We start from the raw sequence: 15,583 nt of genomic DNA, 5'->3' as shown, positions 1-15,583 counted from the left end.
GTGAACTTGTGAGCTATCTTACCGCATTAATGGGGATGTATTGAATGGTCTCGAGCATCCCGCACCTTCGACTCATGGATCAGGCCAATCGATGCCTGCGCAGATGAATGTCTCCTGGACCACGCGCACCGGATTCACTCCGTAGGGGTTCCGGAGACGCGGTATCTGATGTCGTACTTATCTCAGGTGGAGGTGAGTCACTTTTGCACAACTTGACCATGGCACCCACCGCTACTGACCAGACGAGTGCAGCTGTCGCCAAGCCGTCGCTCAAAGCGACGTCCATCCTGCACAGGACGCCTTGGGCACCGCCCATCGCGACTTCTGCGCAAGGCATCTATGTGACTACAGACGATGGCCGGCAACTCATTGATGCCGTCGGGGGTGCTGCTGTGGCATGCATCGGAAACGGACATCCCGCCGTCACGAAAGCATTGAAGGAACAGGTTGACAAGATAAGCTGTTGGTGTTCAGGGGTCACATCTATGTGTGTGCTGTTCTCAGCGATGCGGCCTCATCCCAGATGTGTACAACATGCAACTATCGAATGAGCCGGCCGAGGAGCTAGCGAAGCTCCTTATTGAGCAGAGCAGCGGTGCTTTCGACCTTGTTGGCTTCGTTTCTGGAGGTCCGTACCACACGAACACTCATCTTTCACATGGCTGAGGCATGCACAGGGAGCGAGGCCATGGAAGGCGTGATCAAGACAGCTCGCCAGGTAGGACTAGGTCCGTCATAACACACGCGATGTTGCTGAAAGACACGGACCATAGTACTTCTTCGAGACGAAACAGCCTCAGAGGGCGCAATTTATCGCCCGTCACCTGTCCTACCACGGCAACTCGATCGGCACGTTGTCGCTCGCGCACCACCCCGCGCGGCGCAGCCCGTATGAAGCGATCCTTGACCATGAACATTTCCACCATGTCTCTCCTGCGTACGCCAAGCGCTTTCAGAAGCCTGACGAGACGGAGGAACAGTACGTTGAAAGGCTGCGGCAGGAACTCGAAGACAAGTCCCTGGAGCTTGGGCCGGATACCGTCATTGGCTGTCAGTACATTCCACGCCGTCGGAGAGAGTTACATGACTGATTATTATGCAGTCGTTGCAGAGACGGTCGTCGGAGCCACTACGGGCGTCGTGCCTGCGCCGAAAGGTTACTTCAAGGCTATGAAGTCCGTGTGTGACAAGTACGGTGCACTGTTAATCCTCGACGAGGTCATGTGCGGAATGGGCCGTAAGTTCCAAGCTCATTTATTAGAGTTTAGTCGTGATAAGAAATTGTAGGCATGGGCACATTGCATGGATGGCAGAGCTTTGGTGACAACGTCGCCCCTGACCTTCAAGCTGTTGCGAAGGGCCTCGGAGGAGGGTGCGCTTCCGAACGACTGTCAACTCCGCCATGCGCTAACCTACCACCTACCACTGTGATAGGTACGCTTCAATTGGCGCCGTTCTGTTGTCGAAGAAGGTTGCCGATGGTATTCGAGACGCATCGGGCTTTTGGATGCACGGCCATACCTATCAGGTGCGCTCTTGACTTACCCCGAGGGTAGCGCGCATACGTTATCTGACACGCCCCACTCGTCTTATAGGCTAACCCATTGGCTTGCGCGGCTTCGCTGGCTGTGCAGAAGGTCATCATTGAAGAAAATTTGCTCGAGAACGCGCGGGTTCAGGGCGAATACCTCGGTTCCCTTCTCCGCGAACGCCTCCAGTCCCCCAACGCTTTCGCAGCGCCGTTCGTCTTCGACGTCCGTGGGGGCGGGGCGTGGTGGGGAGTGGAGTTCGACTTCACGGGCCCGGAGGCGTCAAGGATAGATTTCAAAGGCAAGTCCTTCGGTGCGCTGACGCAGACGCGGTGCATGGAGAAAGGCCTGATCATTATGGGCATGTCGGGAGGCGCTAACGTTGAGGGTACCGCTGGTGACCATTTGATGCTCTCCCCCGCGTACAACGTTACACCGGAACAGGTGAAGAAGATTGCGGACATATTCGTAGAAGCTATAGAGGAGGTACTCAGAGACAGCACTGTCTAGTCAAGGATACACTGGCAGTGAACCAAGTGCAGTAGCATAGAATGTTGTACCATCTACAAGCCTTACGGACTGTTAGAGAGACGAACGTCCATCCCCTTGTATGTTTGACACTTCGAACACCTGTTTAAGACACTGCAACTCAAGAGACACGGAGCTCGCCGCAGGCTCCTCCCCAGAGAGCCGCAAGCAGTTGGGGCGGAGAGAGCGGAGTTTGAAGAGGCCGGTTACGCGCCCGCGCTCGCCGTCCCGCCTTGGCTCGACGCCGCCACAATCCTCTCCATCGAAACTGCCATTCGATAGCCTATAGAAAGGGAATCGATGGCCGGCTGTATGCACTAAATGGACTACACCCAGCAGCAAGAAGCGACCAGTAGCTGCAGTCCATCCACGTCGCACCCCGAAGAACCGTCTACGTTGGTCCCAGGATCCTCCACAGACGCCAAGGTCTTGCGCTCGAGCGCGAGAGTGAAAGCTGCCAAACAGAAGGAGAAGGAACGCACCTCTGCGGACCAAGCCACGTCTTCTTCATCCGTTCCAGCCAAGCGTGCCCGCGAGGCTACCTCAGCCAAGGGCAAGGGCAAGGAATCGTCTGACGACGCTTCACGGGCGAGCAAGAGGTCAGTGCACACAGCAATCTCCGGGCGCAGGTGCTGACGGATACCACTACCAGAGCACGCCGCGCCACTTACCCCGTCAGTTCCGCATTATCAATCAACGAGCCTTCGACCGATACCAAAGGCAAGAAGCGAGCTCAGCCCAACAGCTCTGAAGGAGAGGAGAACCTTGCTTCTTCTTCCACCACCACCAAGCGTACGAGAACCACTAGCGCGTACTCCCTCCGATCCAGATCGGAAGCTCAAATAGCGACTGAGATGACGAAGAAGACGAGGTACGAGCAACATCTACTGTGCCGTGCATCTTACTAATGCTAGTGGCATAGAACGACATCAGGAAAGGGCAAGGCTGCGGCGAAGACTAAAGCCGTGTCAGCTATGGCCAGTACATCCCGCGCAGACGAAGACGCTGAGATGATGGACGCCGACTGCATGCACCCAGAGCTCGAACAGCCTAACGAGAAGCTTGAGGCTATGGACGACTACGCAGGTGGCGAAGATGTTGCTGAGGAACTTGATCACAATGATGAGGGAGATGATCTGGACGAGCCGCCTGAGGAAGATCAGAGGGAACTTGCGAAGCAGTCAAGCGATGGTCTGGACGAACCGTCAGCGATGGCAATATTCGGTGACTATCGTCAGCTTGGGTCATACATGATGGGGTTGTCTAGTCGCCTGAAGACTATGCTGAACAATATCAAGCCCACCGCTGACCCCACCACGCGTCTCCTTACCCTTCAAGAGCTGAGCGAGCTGCTCAGTATCAGTACGGAAGATACTCTCGCGGGTTCCTTCCAGGTAGAGTCCTTCGTTCGAGAGCTCGTTCGCATCCTGGGGGGTACTGGTGGTGATCCGGATGAAGATGACGATCAAGAACCACAAGACGTTGACGAGGATGCCGCGCTCGCAGCAGCCCTAGCCATGAGCGCTGGGGGTGGTGCGTACCAAGGCGACGAGAACTTGGAAGCCCAAGTGCTAGCGTGCAGATGTCTCGCCAACCTCATGGAGGCGTTGCCGGGTGTGGCGCACACTGTCGTCTACCACGGCGCCATCCCTGTCCTGTGTAGCAAACTGATCGAAATCTCGTACATCGATTTAGCGGAGCAAACGCTCAGTGTGAGTGGTGAGATTTCCGTGCGTACATAGCAGATCTAAACGGGTTCGATTTGCAGACTCTGGAGAAGATCTCGGAGGAATTCCCGAGCTCGATTGTCCGTGAAGGCGGTCTGGCTGCGCTTCTGAATTACCTCGACTTCTTCTCCATCGCTGTCCAGAGAACGGCTCTCCAAGCTGCGTCGAACTGCTGCCGTAACATCTCAGCTGAGCACTTCCCTATGGTGCGCGGCGTATGGCCCACCATTCGCAATTGCCTAGGATATGCCGATCAACGACTGGTTGAATTCGCCTGTCTCTGCGTCATCCGCGTCATCGACGCCTTCCACCGCATTGCTCCTGACAAGCTGGAAAGCCTAGTCGATGTCGACCTCGTTCGTGCTGTCAACCTGCTTCTCCTGCCCTCTGGCGGATCGCCGTTGATCGCGACGGGTACATTCACTCTACTGCTCCGAGCCATGGCAACTTCCGCCCGCGCGAGTCCCAAGATCACTCTCGTCCTGTTGGAGGCCGGCATCGTGGACACCCTGTATCAGATTCTGACCGGCGTCTTGCCTCCCGCCTCTGAAAATGGCGAGGAGCAGGGCGACGGAAACGGGGGACAAGGCCTTGGCGGTGGGCTTGCGGATATGACGGTCATGGAGAACCTTGCGCATCGACCAAAGGATCAAGTAGAAGAAGCGCTCAGCCTTGTCTCGGAACTCATGCCCCCGTTGCCTAAGGGTACGTGTGTTCCTCGTATCAACGTCTGTGGCCCTGACGCTTAGCTGTTTTGTAGATGGTGTCTTTGACCACAAGGCATATACCGAGAGGTCTTTGTCTAAGCTCATAAAGGCGAAGGCAAAGGCCGAGCGCGCTGCTGCGCGACAAGCGATGTCCGCTATGGCAGCAACTCTGTTAGGCGAGGATGCGTCTGCCATCGCAGGAACGTCCACGCCGACCAATGTGCAGCCCGAGGACGGCGCTTCCCAAGGTTCAGCAGACAGCCAGTCGATTCATGAAGGCGACGAGAGCATGGTTTCGTTGGCATTGCCGAAAGAGACGACGTCTGATCGCACGGAGCTTCTGCGATCTCAGCCTGCCGTCGTAGGACGATTTTTGCATCTCATGGTACCCATCCTAGTCGACGTTTACGCCGCTAGTGTAATGGCCCCTGTACGGATCAAGACGCTCACCGGTCTCCTCAAGGCTGTCAGTTTCCTAGAAGCAGATGAGCTGGTCCGAGTATTCAAGGTGCGTTCAGCCGGTAAGCCGATGGCTCACGACGCTCACCAATCTTGCAGTATGTCCCGATCGCGACCTTCGCGTCGTCTATCCTCTCCTCCAAAGACTACCCCAGTCTCGTCATTGGCGCGCTCCAGATCGTCGAGGTGCTACTCAGCAAGGCCCCTACAGAGTACAAGCCGGCTTTCAGACGCGAGGGCGTCTTACATGAGATCGACCTACTAGCTACTCGGCCCGTGGCATCATCGAGATTTAAAGACAAGGATAAGGACAAGGACAAGGAGACTGACACATCAGCACCTACAGAGCCTTCTGCGACGCCTATGCCTCCTACAATGGCCGGGTCAATGCCTGGAGTCAGGAAGATGACCTCTCTTTCTCTCGAACCTGATGACGCTATCACTTGGCGAGCAAGAGTCACACGGTTTAAGTATCTGCTTGGACCGGAGGAAGAGCAGAGCGACGACTTGTTTGCTACTCTCAAGCGCGTAGTCAACGAGATCACCAAGCAAGATGCTTCTGATGCGGAGCTGGAGTCAGCTCTTGTGTCCTTGGCAGAGTTGTTCGCCTCGCCACAATCATCTGTATCCAGCTTCGAGCTACTGCAGAGCGGCTTGGTGGATGCTCTATTGCACCTTGTGACGGATGAACAACGCCATGGTGGGTTGACTCTTCTTGTCGTGTATCTTACAAGACTCATTTATTCGATAGTGAGCATCGCTCGGCGAAGAGAGCTGCTCTTCCGCGTGTTCACTACACCGAAGTCGAAGATAGCCGTCAACGACCAGACTCCTCTTGCAACACTGGTCAAGAAATTGCAGGAAAGCCTGACGAGGATGGAGTCCTTTGAGGTTGTTACAGTGGCTCAGAGTTCGGATGGTATGACCTATAGGATCAGTTCTGTTGTTATATTGATAACATTTCAAGTAGACTCCAAGCGAAGCTCACCATCGCTACTTGCGCGTCAGCTGCGTCTCCGTCTGGTTGCAGCGGAAGATTCAGACGTGCCGAAGAGCCTCAGCAACATCGTCGTCTCCATCCATGCCATCGCAACGTTCCAGGCCTTGCATGATTATCTTCGCCCTCGCGTTGCTGGCTCTCTCCCGAGTGGTTCTCGCCTGTCGGGTATGCTTGCAGCACTCGCCGCCTCTGCCCTCGCACCACCGTCATCTTCTCGAAGTGCACTTCCCACACCGCCTGCACCCAACCCTGCTGCATCTGATCCGGCAAGTATATCCCGTCGACGAAGCCTTCGTCTCAGTGCGAAGAAGTCTGGTGCAACGGATGCTCCTGCTGAACCCACGGCGCCAACGGAAGCAGACACAGCCCCAGACCAGTCGCTACCGAAGCCACCATCACCACCCTCTGCTGCTCCCGAAGCGACGGAGGCGTCAGCGTCGCCATCAGCTCCGGACAGCGCATCAAGTGGTACTGCCGTGCAGGAGCCCGAGTTCGCTGCCGACTTCACGGATGATGAGATCGATTTAGATGCTGAGGTACGTACTATTTCCTCTCCGTCGAACATTATTGACTGAGCTTGTCTAGGTCGTTGACGACGATGAGCACATGGAGAGTCCCGATGCCGATAAGACAGTCACTGTGTCTGTGGGCGAAGGTAAGTAGGGCACGTCTGATTATAGCTGATCCATACTAACTGTCGATTAGACGGATCGAAAGTAGAAGCACAGACGCCTGACGGAACAAGGGTGCCTACTCCAGCCCCCGTGAAGAGTCGGCCTCCTCTCAGTGGGCGTAACACTGGAAGTACCGGAGGGTCATACGCTGCCGCAGTCAAGTCAAAACCGAATGACTGGCACCTCGAGTTCTTTATGGACGACCACAAACTTCCCCTGGACTTGACGATCTATGGTGCCGTTCACCAACAGGAAGGTCGTAAGAAGTCTGGTCAGGCGCTGTCTCCCAGCCTGTTCTGGCAGGGCGTATACACTGTCAAGTTCAAGAAGGTCCCCGGTCCTGTCCCTCTGTCAGAATGTAAGCCTTCTTTGTGTCTGTCGTGCGATACATCCTAATCGTACTACTAGCACGAAGCGATGAGTTTGGGTCGCGGAGTCGATCGCCGACTCCCCCGTTGTCGTCACTTCCAGAGGATGCGCCACATGGGAAAATTCTGCGATTGCTCCGTGTTTTGCACAAGTTGAATGTGCAGGAAAGCGAACGCCCCGCAGTGCCAGGTTTCAAGCACGTTCTACCAGAGAGTGCATTCGTCAACAACAAGTTGACGGCCAAACTGACACGGCAGTTGGAGGAACCCATGATTGTTGCGAGGTGAGTATGCGTGCGAGTCTTTAGCGAACACTGCTCATGTCGCTCGTAGTTCGTGCCTTCCGGAGTGGGCCCTTGATTTACCACAGCATTTCCCGTTCCTATTTCCCTTCGGTACCCGATACAACTTCCTGCAGTCGACGTCCTTCGGCTACGCTCGCCTCATTCTCAAGTGGCAGAGCCAACAGAGCCGTGTTCAGGACAGTTCAAGGCGGGACGACGGCGTGGGCTTCCTGGGAAGATTGCAGCGACAGAAAGTCCGGATCTCCCGTCAGCACATCTTGGAGTCTGCTGTCAAGGTGTTCGAGCTGTACGGCTCTTCGTCGTCCATCCTCGAGGTTGAGTACTTCGAGGAGGTGGGCACGGGCTTGGGACCTACCCTCGAGTTCTACTCCCTTGTCTCGAAGGAGTTCGCGCGGAAGGACCTCAAGATCTGGCGAGACGCCGACCCAACACTATCCGGACCCTATGTTCATCATCCCCTTGGTCTGTTCCCTGCGCCGATTAATGTAGATACTCCGGGCGACGCAGGACAGTAAGTGCTTCGTCTTCGGCTTTTCGCACAGTAGCTGATCAGACTATTCAGTAAACGTACACACATATTCCGGGTGATCGGGCAGTTCGTAGCGAAGGCCTTGCTTGACTCTCGAATCATCGACCTGTCGCTCAACAAGGTCTTCCTCAAACTCGTTCTCGGAGAGGATGTGCCTCTGACAGTTGACAACCTGAGGGTAAGAGGTCTGGTCATGCTCTCCTGGTACTGTTGCTTATGCGGTGCTGCATAGCGTGTCGATCCTGATTTGGCAGCGTCGCTGGAACAGATTCAGAGCTTTGCGAGCGCAAAATCTCAGGCCGAGAAGGTATGACCTTGTCGCGTCGCGCGTTTTCAGGAGCATGACTCAAGAGGTCATGTGTACATAGATCCGCCGCAAGCTAGGCGTTGTCGAAGATGTCTTGGTGGAAGATCTTGCCCTCGACTTCACAATCCCTGGCTACGACATCGAACTACGGGTGGGTAGCGGAGTCTCGTTCCGAAATCATTGACTTAACACAGTTGTACAGCCTGGCGGTCGCAACATCGCGGTCACATCGGAGAATGTAGACGAGTATGTCCACGAGATCCTCGACGCGATCATTGGCAAGGGCGCGGCGCTGCAGGCAAAGGCTTTCCGAGAAGGCTTCTCGAAGGTGTTCCCTATCGCCGACCTGCAGGCGTTTACGACGGACGAGCTGATCATGTTGTTCGGGAACTCGGAGGAGGACTGGAGTCTAGAGAGTGCGTAGTCTCTCTATCGCGTTGCACGTCTTGCTAAAGTCATGACCTGTAGCTCTGAGTGAAGCGCTGAAGGCTGACCACGGCTTCAACGTCGAGAGTCGTGCCATTCGTGATCTGCTCGAGATCATGTCCGAGTTTGAATCGCCTACTCGTCGCAGCTACCTACAGTTCATCACGGGAAGTCCGAGGTTGCCCATAGGAGGTGCGGATAGCGGAGAGTATGTCTTTCGCGTAACTCATGTTTCTTTCACCAACGTAGGATTCCGAGGCTTGAACCCATCATTGACGGTCGTGCGCAAGCCGCACGAGGCTCCGCTGACCGCTGACGACTACTTGCCGAGTGTCATGACATGCGTCAACTACCTCAAGCTGCCCGAGTATTCGTCAAAGGCCGTCATGCGGGAGAAGTTACACGTCGCGATGCGGGAGGGCATCGGAAGTTTCCACCTGTCATAGTATCGTCCCCGGTTCGTCGTCCGCTGTTCTTCTGTATCTCTTTTGCTACTGTGCTTTTAGCATTCCGTCTTCACATTCCGTACTACGTAGACCATCTGTGGACGTTAATGGCATCCCCCAATCCATGTACCAAGCATGCAGATATGCGAATACTATGTAACTTAAGCTATGCGCTCGTTGGAATGATAGCCCCTCGAAGTTGACCGTAACTTAGAACTGTACACCAACCAGCTTGAATGAACTCGAAGTGAGCTGGCGTGAGAAGTGATGACAAATCGTGGACCGGTCTTCATGCGCGTCTGTGGCTACAGTCTGCCCAACGTCTTCTTCAGTCGTCCACCATGTCAAAGCATCATCCGGGTACGTTCTACATTCGGAACGCGTCCAATGATGTTATTGACTGCTTGCTCCATAGATTTGATTATGTGCAGGCGCCAGCCAGGCATAGGTAAGCTGCCGCGCTCGGTTTGTATCAAGGTATAGCAAACTGACAGCCGGTTACTCAAGCCATTGGTCGCCTATGCGAGAAGTGCGACGGGAAGTGGTATGTAGATCTTGCTCTTATGCTTGTCGCGAATGCTGACCATCGTGATGTAGCCCGGTGTGTGATTCATACGTACGCCCAGAGACACTAGTCCGTATATGTGACGAGTGCAACTTCGGTACTTACGGAGGGCGATGTATCATTTGCGGCTCACCAGGTGCGTCGACTCGCTGCCTCCATGTGCGTCCACTGTGCTGACATGGGTGAAGGAATCTCGGACGCGTACTATTGCGCCGAGTGTACCAGGTTAGAGAAGGACCGCGACGGTTGCCCGAAGATCGTCAACCTCGGCGCGAGCAGGACGGATCTTTTCTATGAACGTCGTCGTCTCGGTGGGTAGTATCTTAGCTTGAATTTTGAGTGTCGCTGACATGTCGTGCAGGCTTCAAGAAAGGATAGTTGTGTATCCCTAGTCCATCGTGTCCGCCTGTATCATAGTGTATCATAAATCGCATGCTTCATGCGCTTGCATTCAAGATTCCACTCCACGTTGTGCTAGGTCTGCCGGACTGCAATGATGCACTGTTGCTATTGTATACGACCTGTATGCATACCCTTTGTCTGCTGTTGGTTCTGCCGCTTAGCATTTGAAGGTCATGGTACTGCGGAGGTTCGGAGAGCCCAAAGCGGCCCCGGTGCTTCTGAGTTGGACATTGGATTGCAAAGTCCAAACTTTCGTCAGATTGCATGCTCGACAATTCAGCCTGTGTCGGAGACGTTCGTATGTACTGACCTGTACTGACAGTAGGGCCCTGAAGCCCTCGCTAGCGCCCGCCGCCGAGCCCTTGGGCTGCATAGCGGATCACGTGTGCTCGATCACACTGCAGGTCGTCAGGACTCAGCGGAACTCAACGTTACATACACGCACTGGGTTTCCCGTCCGAACCCACCTAGCCATGGCACGAAGGAAGCGACAATTCCTCGACGACGACGATGACTCTTCTCCTGTCTCTGACGTGGACGACTATAACGACCCGAACTACGATGTGAACGACCCAAATGCGCGTGAAGAGCGCGAGCTGTTCCAGGACCCGTACCAGCGCAAACGACGGCGAAAGAACGGAAAGGAGGACGCAATCTACGGCGTGTTTGCTGACGAAGATGAGGATGAGGGCACTGGCGGGCGCAGTCGAGGGAAACCCGAGAAGCGGAGGGACTGGACGAAGGCTCCGGCCTTTGTGTCGGGGGAGAAGGTAGACATGGACAAGGTGACAGATGGGGATATAGAAATGAAGGATGCGGAGGCTGATAATGAAGACGGGGGCTCAAGCGACTCGGGCGAGGAGCAAGCGGACGACTCCGTGCAGACGGACGACTCTGGACCCTCCAAACCACCTTCTCCCAGAGTACATGAGGAAGAAGAGGAAGAAGAGGAGGCGCGGCCCCGCTTTGGAGGCATCGGCATTGGCGCATCGAAGACTCAGCCAAAGAGCGCATTCTCTGGCTTCAGCAAAGGGGACCTTGGATTCAGCAAGGGAGGTATCGGTTCGTCGGAGCGCACCTCGACACCACCTGCGGAGGCAGAACCCTCGCCTTTGCCAACGACTTCCGAAGACCTACCGTCCGCATTCGGGGGTGCTCGCACTCAACGCTCCTTCCTCCGCGATGGCAGGAGCAGGTCAGGCACGCCAAATCTTGCACCTAGCCTCAGCTCCGCCGAGCGACAACACTTCAGCAAGATTGGGGGCTCCTTCGGTGCACGGATGCTCGAGAAGATGGGCTGGCAGGCGGGTACCGGTCTGGGTACCACAGGCGAAGGTATTGTCACTCCAGTCGAGAGCAAGCTCCGGCCCAAAGGCATGGGTCTCGCTTTCAAGGGCTTCACAGAGAAGACGGCGCAATCGAAGGCAGAGGCGCGACGCCGCGGAGAAGTTGTGAGCGACGATGAGGACAAGCCTGCTGCGAAGCTCGGCCGCAAGGCTGCGAAGGCACACGAGGAGAGGGCGCAGGCCTGGAAGAAACCTCGCAAGGCGAAGACACGCATCGAGCACAAGACGTACGAGGAGATCGTCGCAGAGGCCGGGCAGGAAGCCCAGCCTGCTGGTCTTGGACAGATAATCGACGCTACTGGTGCTACTGTACGTGTCCGTGTTTATCGTCGTTCTAGACTGCATCTTACATTTTATGATACAGATGAGAGAGGTGTCTTCCCTTGCGGACGTATCAATGGCGTCGTGGACACCTACCGCGGATCCTATGCGCCTCCCTGAGGTTCGACACAATCTGCGTCTCATCACCGAAGCATGCAAGGGTGACTTGGATGGACTTGCGCGTGAAGCCAAAGCGCTAGAGGAGCGCAAGAAGTGGGTGCAGGCAGAGGATGCCCGACTGCGGAAGAAAGTGGAAGAGGAAGCGGAGCGTACGTACAATTCTACTATTCTGTGCCTCTCTTCGCTCATCCTCCGCCCCAGTGATCGCTCGCCTGCAACAAGTCAACCTGGTTGTAGACGACATCAACTCACAGGCGAGAGAGCTGGCATCGACGTACGAGCCTTCGCTCGAGACCTTCTCCGCCAATTTTGAGAAACTCCTCGGACAGTACGCAACAGAGTTCGATAGATACCGGCTGGACGAAGTTATCGTTGCCGCTATTGCTCCGATCGTAAGTCATTTCCTTACTCATACGTGAACATGCAACTGGTTTTGACGATGCAACGCAGGTACGACGTATGTTGGCGCAGTGGCATCCACTGCAGGACCCTGCCACTTTCACACCACTGTTCCGGTTATGGAGAAACGCGCTCAAGATGGCGCCACCGGATGAGAAGCCACAAGACCAAGTATCGGTCTACGGAACTAGCACGGTCATCTCGACCGCGCCAGTAGTGTACGTGCATTTCTTGAACATAAGTTGGCAGAAGCTGACACTACGTGTTGATTCAGCGAGAAGCCAATGACGCCCTACGAGAGTCTCTTGTGGAATGCGTGGTTGCCGAAGGTACGGTCCTCCATCAACAACGAGTGGTCCCCAGACGACCCACAACCCGCAGTCCGCCTTTACGAAGCGTGGTCCAGCTTCCTGCCTCCGTTCATTCGGGACAATTTCTTTGATCAGCTAGTGCTGCCGAAGGTCTCAAAGGCGGTGGACACTTGGAACCCTCGCAGCAGCAAGGTGCCCTTGCAGACGCTGGTGTTCCCGTGGCTGCCCCACGTCGGCCTGCGGCTGGACGAAGTCCTCGGCGATGCGCGGAGGAAGGTCAAGAGCATGCTCCGGCATTGGGCAGTCGCCGAGGGTATGCCAGACGACCTGACTGTTTGGAAAGACGTAAGTAGCTTGTACACTAACCTTCTCTCCTCATATTCACTCATGGTCGTAGGTGTTCGATGTGGGCGATTGGGACGCCATGCTGCTCAAATACGTCGTACCGAAGCTTGGGAGTCGACTCCGGGAAGACTTCCGCGTCAATCCGCGCAACCAGGACATGGTTCCCTTGCAGGACGTCATGCTGTGGGAGAACCTCCTCAGCCCATCCGTCATGTCACGCATCCTCGAGACCGAATTCTTCCCGAAGTGGCTCGACGTGCTGCACATCTGGCTCGTCCAGCCGAGTCCGAGCTTCGAGGAGGTCGCGCGGTGGTACTCGGAATGGAAGGAATCGTTCTCCGAGAACGTGCAGAACATGCCGGGCATTGCGCAGGGCTTCACCCGCGGACTGCAGCTGATGAACAAGGCTCTCGAGCTCGGCCCCAATGCGCCCACGCAGCTGCCCCGGCCGGACCACCGCTCACCCTCCCCTGCACCGATGGCAGCAGGGAAGCCGAAGGCGCCGAAAATGCGCCCTGCGCGGACACAAGAGATCACGTTCCGCTCTATCGTGGAGGACTATGCGTCCTCTCACAACCTGTTGTTCATGCCCGCCGGCCGCGTGCACGAGAAGTCGCGCATGCCCCTCTTCCGCGTCTCGCCGACGGCAGATGGCAAAGGCGGGCTACTTGTGTACATTCAAGACGATGCCGTGTGGGCTCCTGATGGTGACGAATATCGGGCTATATCGCTGGAGAACATGGTTCTCAGGGCGAGAAAGGAGAAGTAGGCACGTACGCTGTATACCATGGACCACATAATGCTGTAACATTAAGCCCATGCTAGAGCTTGTTGTATTCTGAGCTGTGATGTTGCCCCTGCTAACCGATGCAACATGCTACGGCCTCAGACTCGGGAGGTTTGCTACACATGCATGTGCCGAATCTGAATGGCGCAGACTTGGTTAATATTTGGCTCTGGCCAAACAAAAGCATGACTGGGGAAATTCCTAACCAAACGAAGTCGGAGATTCGAGGCGCATGAAGTGTTGCACAGGCTCAAAGTCTTCAGGATTAAAAGGCTAGAGTCCGAGTCCGAAGCTGGTGCTAAGCGCCGTGAGCCTGAGACCGAACGCGGAAAGCCCGCGGGCGACGGTGCATCACGTGATCGCAGTTTGCCTTGCCCTGAAGCTGCCGAATGCGGAAAGCCAAGTTTTGTAGTCGAGAGAGAGCAAGCTCGAGGCCGTCGCCGTTGCCAACGTCAAGCCCGCAAGAACACCAACATGGTCAGTCCAATGCTGCCAGACGACCTAGAGGCTGCGGTTGTGTTGCTCTGTGCGGTCAAAACGATGTCCAGGACTTCCTACGGGGATGGATGCGTCCGTTGACGTTTGGATGTACTCTGGCGACCGATACGACAGCTCGGCATAGCACCTCCTCTGGGTCTCTCAGGGTCTCCAACGAAGACTACAACGCTGATAACTTTGTTCATTGCAGGCCCGAGGACCCAAAAAGCACTTGAAGCGCCTCGCCGCTCCCTCGTCATGGATGCTGGACAAGCTGAGCGGGACCTACGTGCGTGTATCTGCTTCGTGCACTGCGAGTCTGCAATAAAGACGATGTGATTTGCGCAGGCTCCCCGCCCTTCCCCCGGTCCCCACAAGCTCCGTGAATGCCTTCCCCTCACCATCTTCCTCCGCAACAGGCTCAAATATGCGCTGACCGGCAAGGAGGTCCTGTCGATCGTCATGCAGCGCCTGATCAAGGTCGACGGCAAGGTCCGCACCGACACCACCTACCCCACTGGCTTTATGGGTGCGTGCGCCAAAGTTACGAAACTCGTCGAATAGTGTGTTGACTTCGTTTCAGACGTCATCTCGATTGAGAAGTCCGGCGAGCACTTCCGTCTCCTCTACGATGTTAAGGGCCGCTTCACGATCCACCGCATCACCCCTGAGGAGGCGACCTACAAGCTCCTCAAGGTCCGCAAGGCGGCTGTTGGCGCGAAGGGCGTACCATACATCGTTACCCACGACGGCCGCACGATCCGCTACCCTGACCCTGCCATCAAGGTCAACGACACCGTCAAGTTCGATCTTGAGCAGAACAAGATCGTGGACTTCGTGAAGTTCGACACCGGTAACATCGTTATGATCACTGGTGGTCGTAACATGGGCCGTGCTGGTGTCATCGTGCACCGCGAGAAGCACATTGGTGGCTTCGACATCGTCCACGTCAAGGACATCCTCGACCGGACATTCGCTACGCGGTAAGCATGAGATCATATATGCCGGGAGCGCCGGACTCATGATAAATAGGATCTCCAATATCTTCGTGCTCGGCGAGGGCACAAAGCCTTGGGTCTCCCTCCCGAAGGGCAAGGGCACCAAGCTTACCATCACGGAGGAGCGGGATGTCAAGAGGAAACAGCGGGCGGCCGAGCAATAAACGTATGGGTTCGCGCATCTCTCTGGTCCTCTCTGCTATCATGTTTTATGCCATGCTTGTATGACACCTGTACGCCACAAAATCTACCGCATGCATGCATACTGTGTAGATCCCCCCGGCACTGTGGTTGGCTTCACCACAGCATCTCCGCCAAGTTCCTGTCCTCTTGGCGTAGTCTTTTGTTGATGTTGTTCTGGTACAGTATATCAGCCATGCGGAAGCCGCAGGCTACATAACCTCGCCACCAATATGTGCATGGCTAAAAGGTGACCGGTGAGACCCAAATTGGCCTTCATATGAGCATTATATGAGCATTTCTACGGTAAGCTGGCAACAACCCCGA

At 55.6% G+C, this 15,583-nt stretch overlaps 4 protein-coding genes across 4 annotated transcripts; all 4 read left to right on the top strand.

Annotated features, from left to right (window-relative positions):
• Nucleotides 1-218: 218 nt before the first annotated feature.
• On the top strand, nucleotides 219-9,005 carry C8Q71DRAFT_860961 (uncharacterized protein; the record flags this gene model as incomplete). Its single annotated transcript, XM_047927847.1, has 26 exons — nucleotides 219-462; nucleotides 524-628; nucleotides 678-718; nucleotides 774-1,050; nucleotides 1,103-1,237; nucleotides 1,288-1,372; nucleotides 1,435-1,528; nucleotides 1,596-2,015; nucleotides 2,397-2,656; nucleotides 2,710-2,928; nucleotides 2,980-3,769; nucleotides 3,826-4,489; nucleotides 4,545-4,999; nucleotides 5,050-5,650; nucleotides 5,702-5,869; nucleotides 5,921-6,486; nucleotides 6,536-6,605; nucleotides 6,656-6,982; nucleotides 7,033-7,276; nucleotides 7,326-7,808; nucleotides 7,860-8,004; nucleotides 8,059-8,133; nucleotides 8,195-8,284; nucleotides 8,336-8,549; nucleotides 8,602-8,751; nucleotides 8,809-9,005. 26 exons carry the CDS (start codon nucleotides 219-221, stop codon nucleotides 9,003-9,005), a joined length of 7,119 nt encoding a protein of 2,372 aa, XP_047775493.1.
• A 326-nt stretch (nucleotides 9,006-9,331) lies between these two features.
• On the top strand, nucleotides 9,332-10,118 carry C8Q71DRAFT_777144 (PHF5-like protein). The gene is made up of 6 exons (XM_047924690.1): nucleotides 9,332-9,365; nucleotides 9,421-9,453; nucleotides 9,513-9,549; nucleotides 9,603-9,706; nucleotides 9,759-9,881; nucleotides 9,932-10,118. Exons 1-6 carry the CDS (start codon nucleotides 9,347-9,349, stop codon nucleotides 9,946-9,948), a joined length of 333 nt encoding a protein of 110 aa, XP_047775492.1. The 5' UTR covers nucleotides 9,332-9,346; the 3' UTR covers nucleotides 9,949-10,118.
• Nucleotides 10,119-10,381: 263 nt separating this feature from the next.
• C8Q71DRAFT_777138 (TFP11-domain-containing protein) lies at nucleotides 10,382-14,018 on the top strand. Its single transcript, XM_047924689.1, has 7 exons — nucleotides 10,382-11,627; nucleotides 11,683-11,908; nucleotides 11,961-12,151; nucleotides 12,210-12,376; nucleotides 12,433-12,814; nucleotides 12,867-13,752; nucleotides 13,808-14,018. The coding sequence occupies exons 1-6, from the start codon at nucleotides 10,446-10,448 to the stop codon at nucleotides 13,581-13,583; spliced, it is 2,865 nt and encodes a 954-aa protein (XP_047775491.1). The 5' UTR covers nucleotides 10,382-10,445; the 3' UTR covers nucleotides 13,584-13,752; nucleotides 13,808-14,018.
• Nucleotides 14,019-14,030: 12 nt separating this feature from the next.
• Nucleotides 14,031-15,517, top strand: C8Q71DRAFT_777134 (ribosomal family S4e-domain-containing protein). The gene is made up of 5 exons (XM_047924688.1): nucleotides 14,031-14,078; nucleotides 14,290-14,367; nucleotides 14,427-14,607; nucleotides 14,662-15,061; nucleotides 15,111-15,517. The coding sequence occupies exons 1-5, from the start codon at nucleotides 14,076-14,078 to the stop codon at nucleotides 15,238-15,240; spliced, it is 792 nt and encodes a 263-aa protein (XP_047775490.1). The 5' UTR covers nucleotides 14,031-14,075; the 3' UTR covers nucleotides 15,241-15,517.
• Nucleotides 15,518-15,583: the final 66 nt, after the last annotated feature.

This window comes from Rhodofomes roseus, assembly GCF_022264815.1.
Source record: "Rhodofomes roseus strain CIRM-BRFM 1785 chromosome Unknown C8Q71scaffold_21, whole genome shotgun sequence".
In the NCBI taxonomy this organism is placed as follows: domain Eukaryota; kingdom Fungi; phylum Basidiomycota; class Agaricomycetes; order Polyporales; family Fomitopsidaceae; genus Rhodofomes; species Rhodofomes roseus.
Note: the sequence above shows the minus strand (reverse complement) of the source record. Positions and strands in the feature narration are given on the sequence as shown.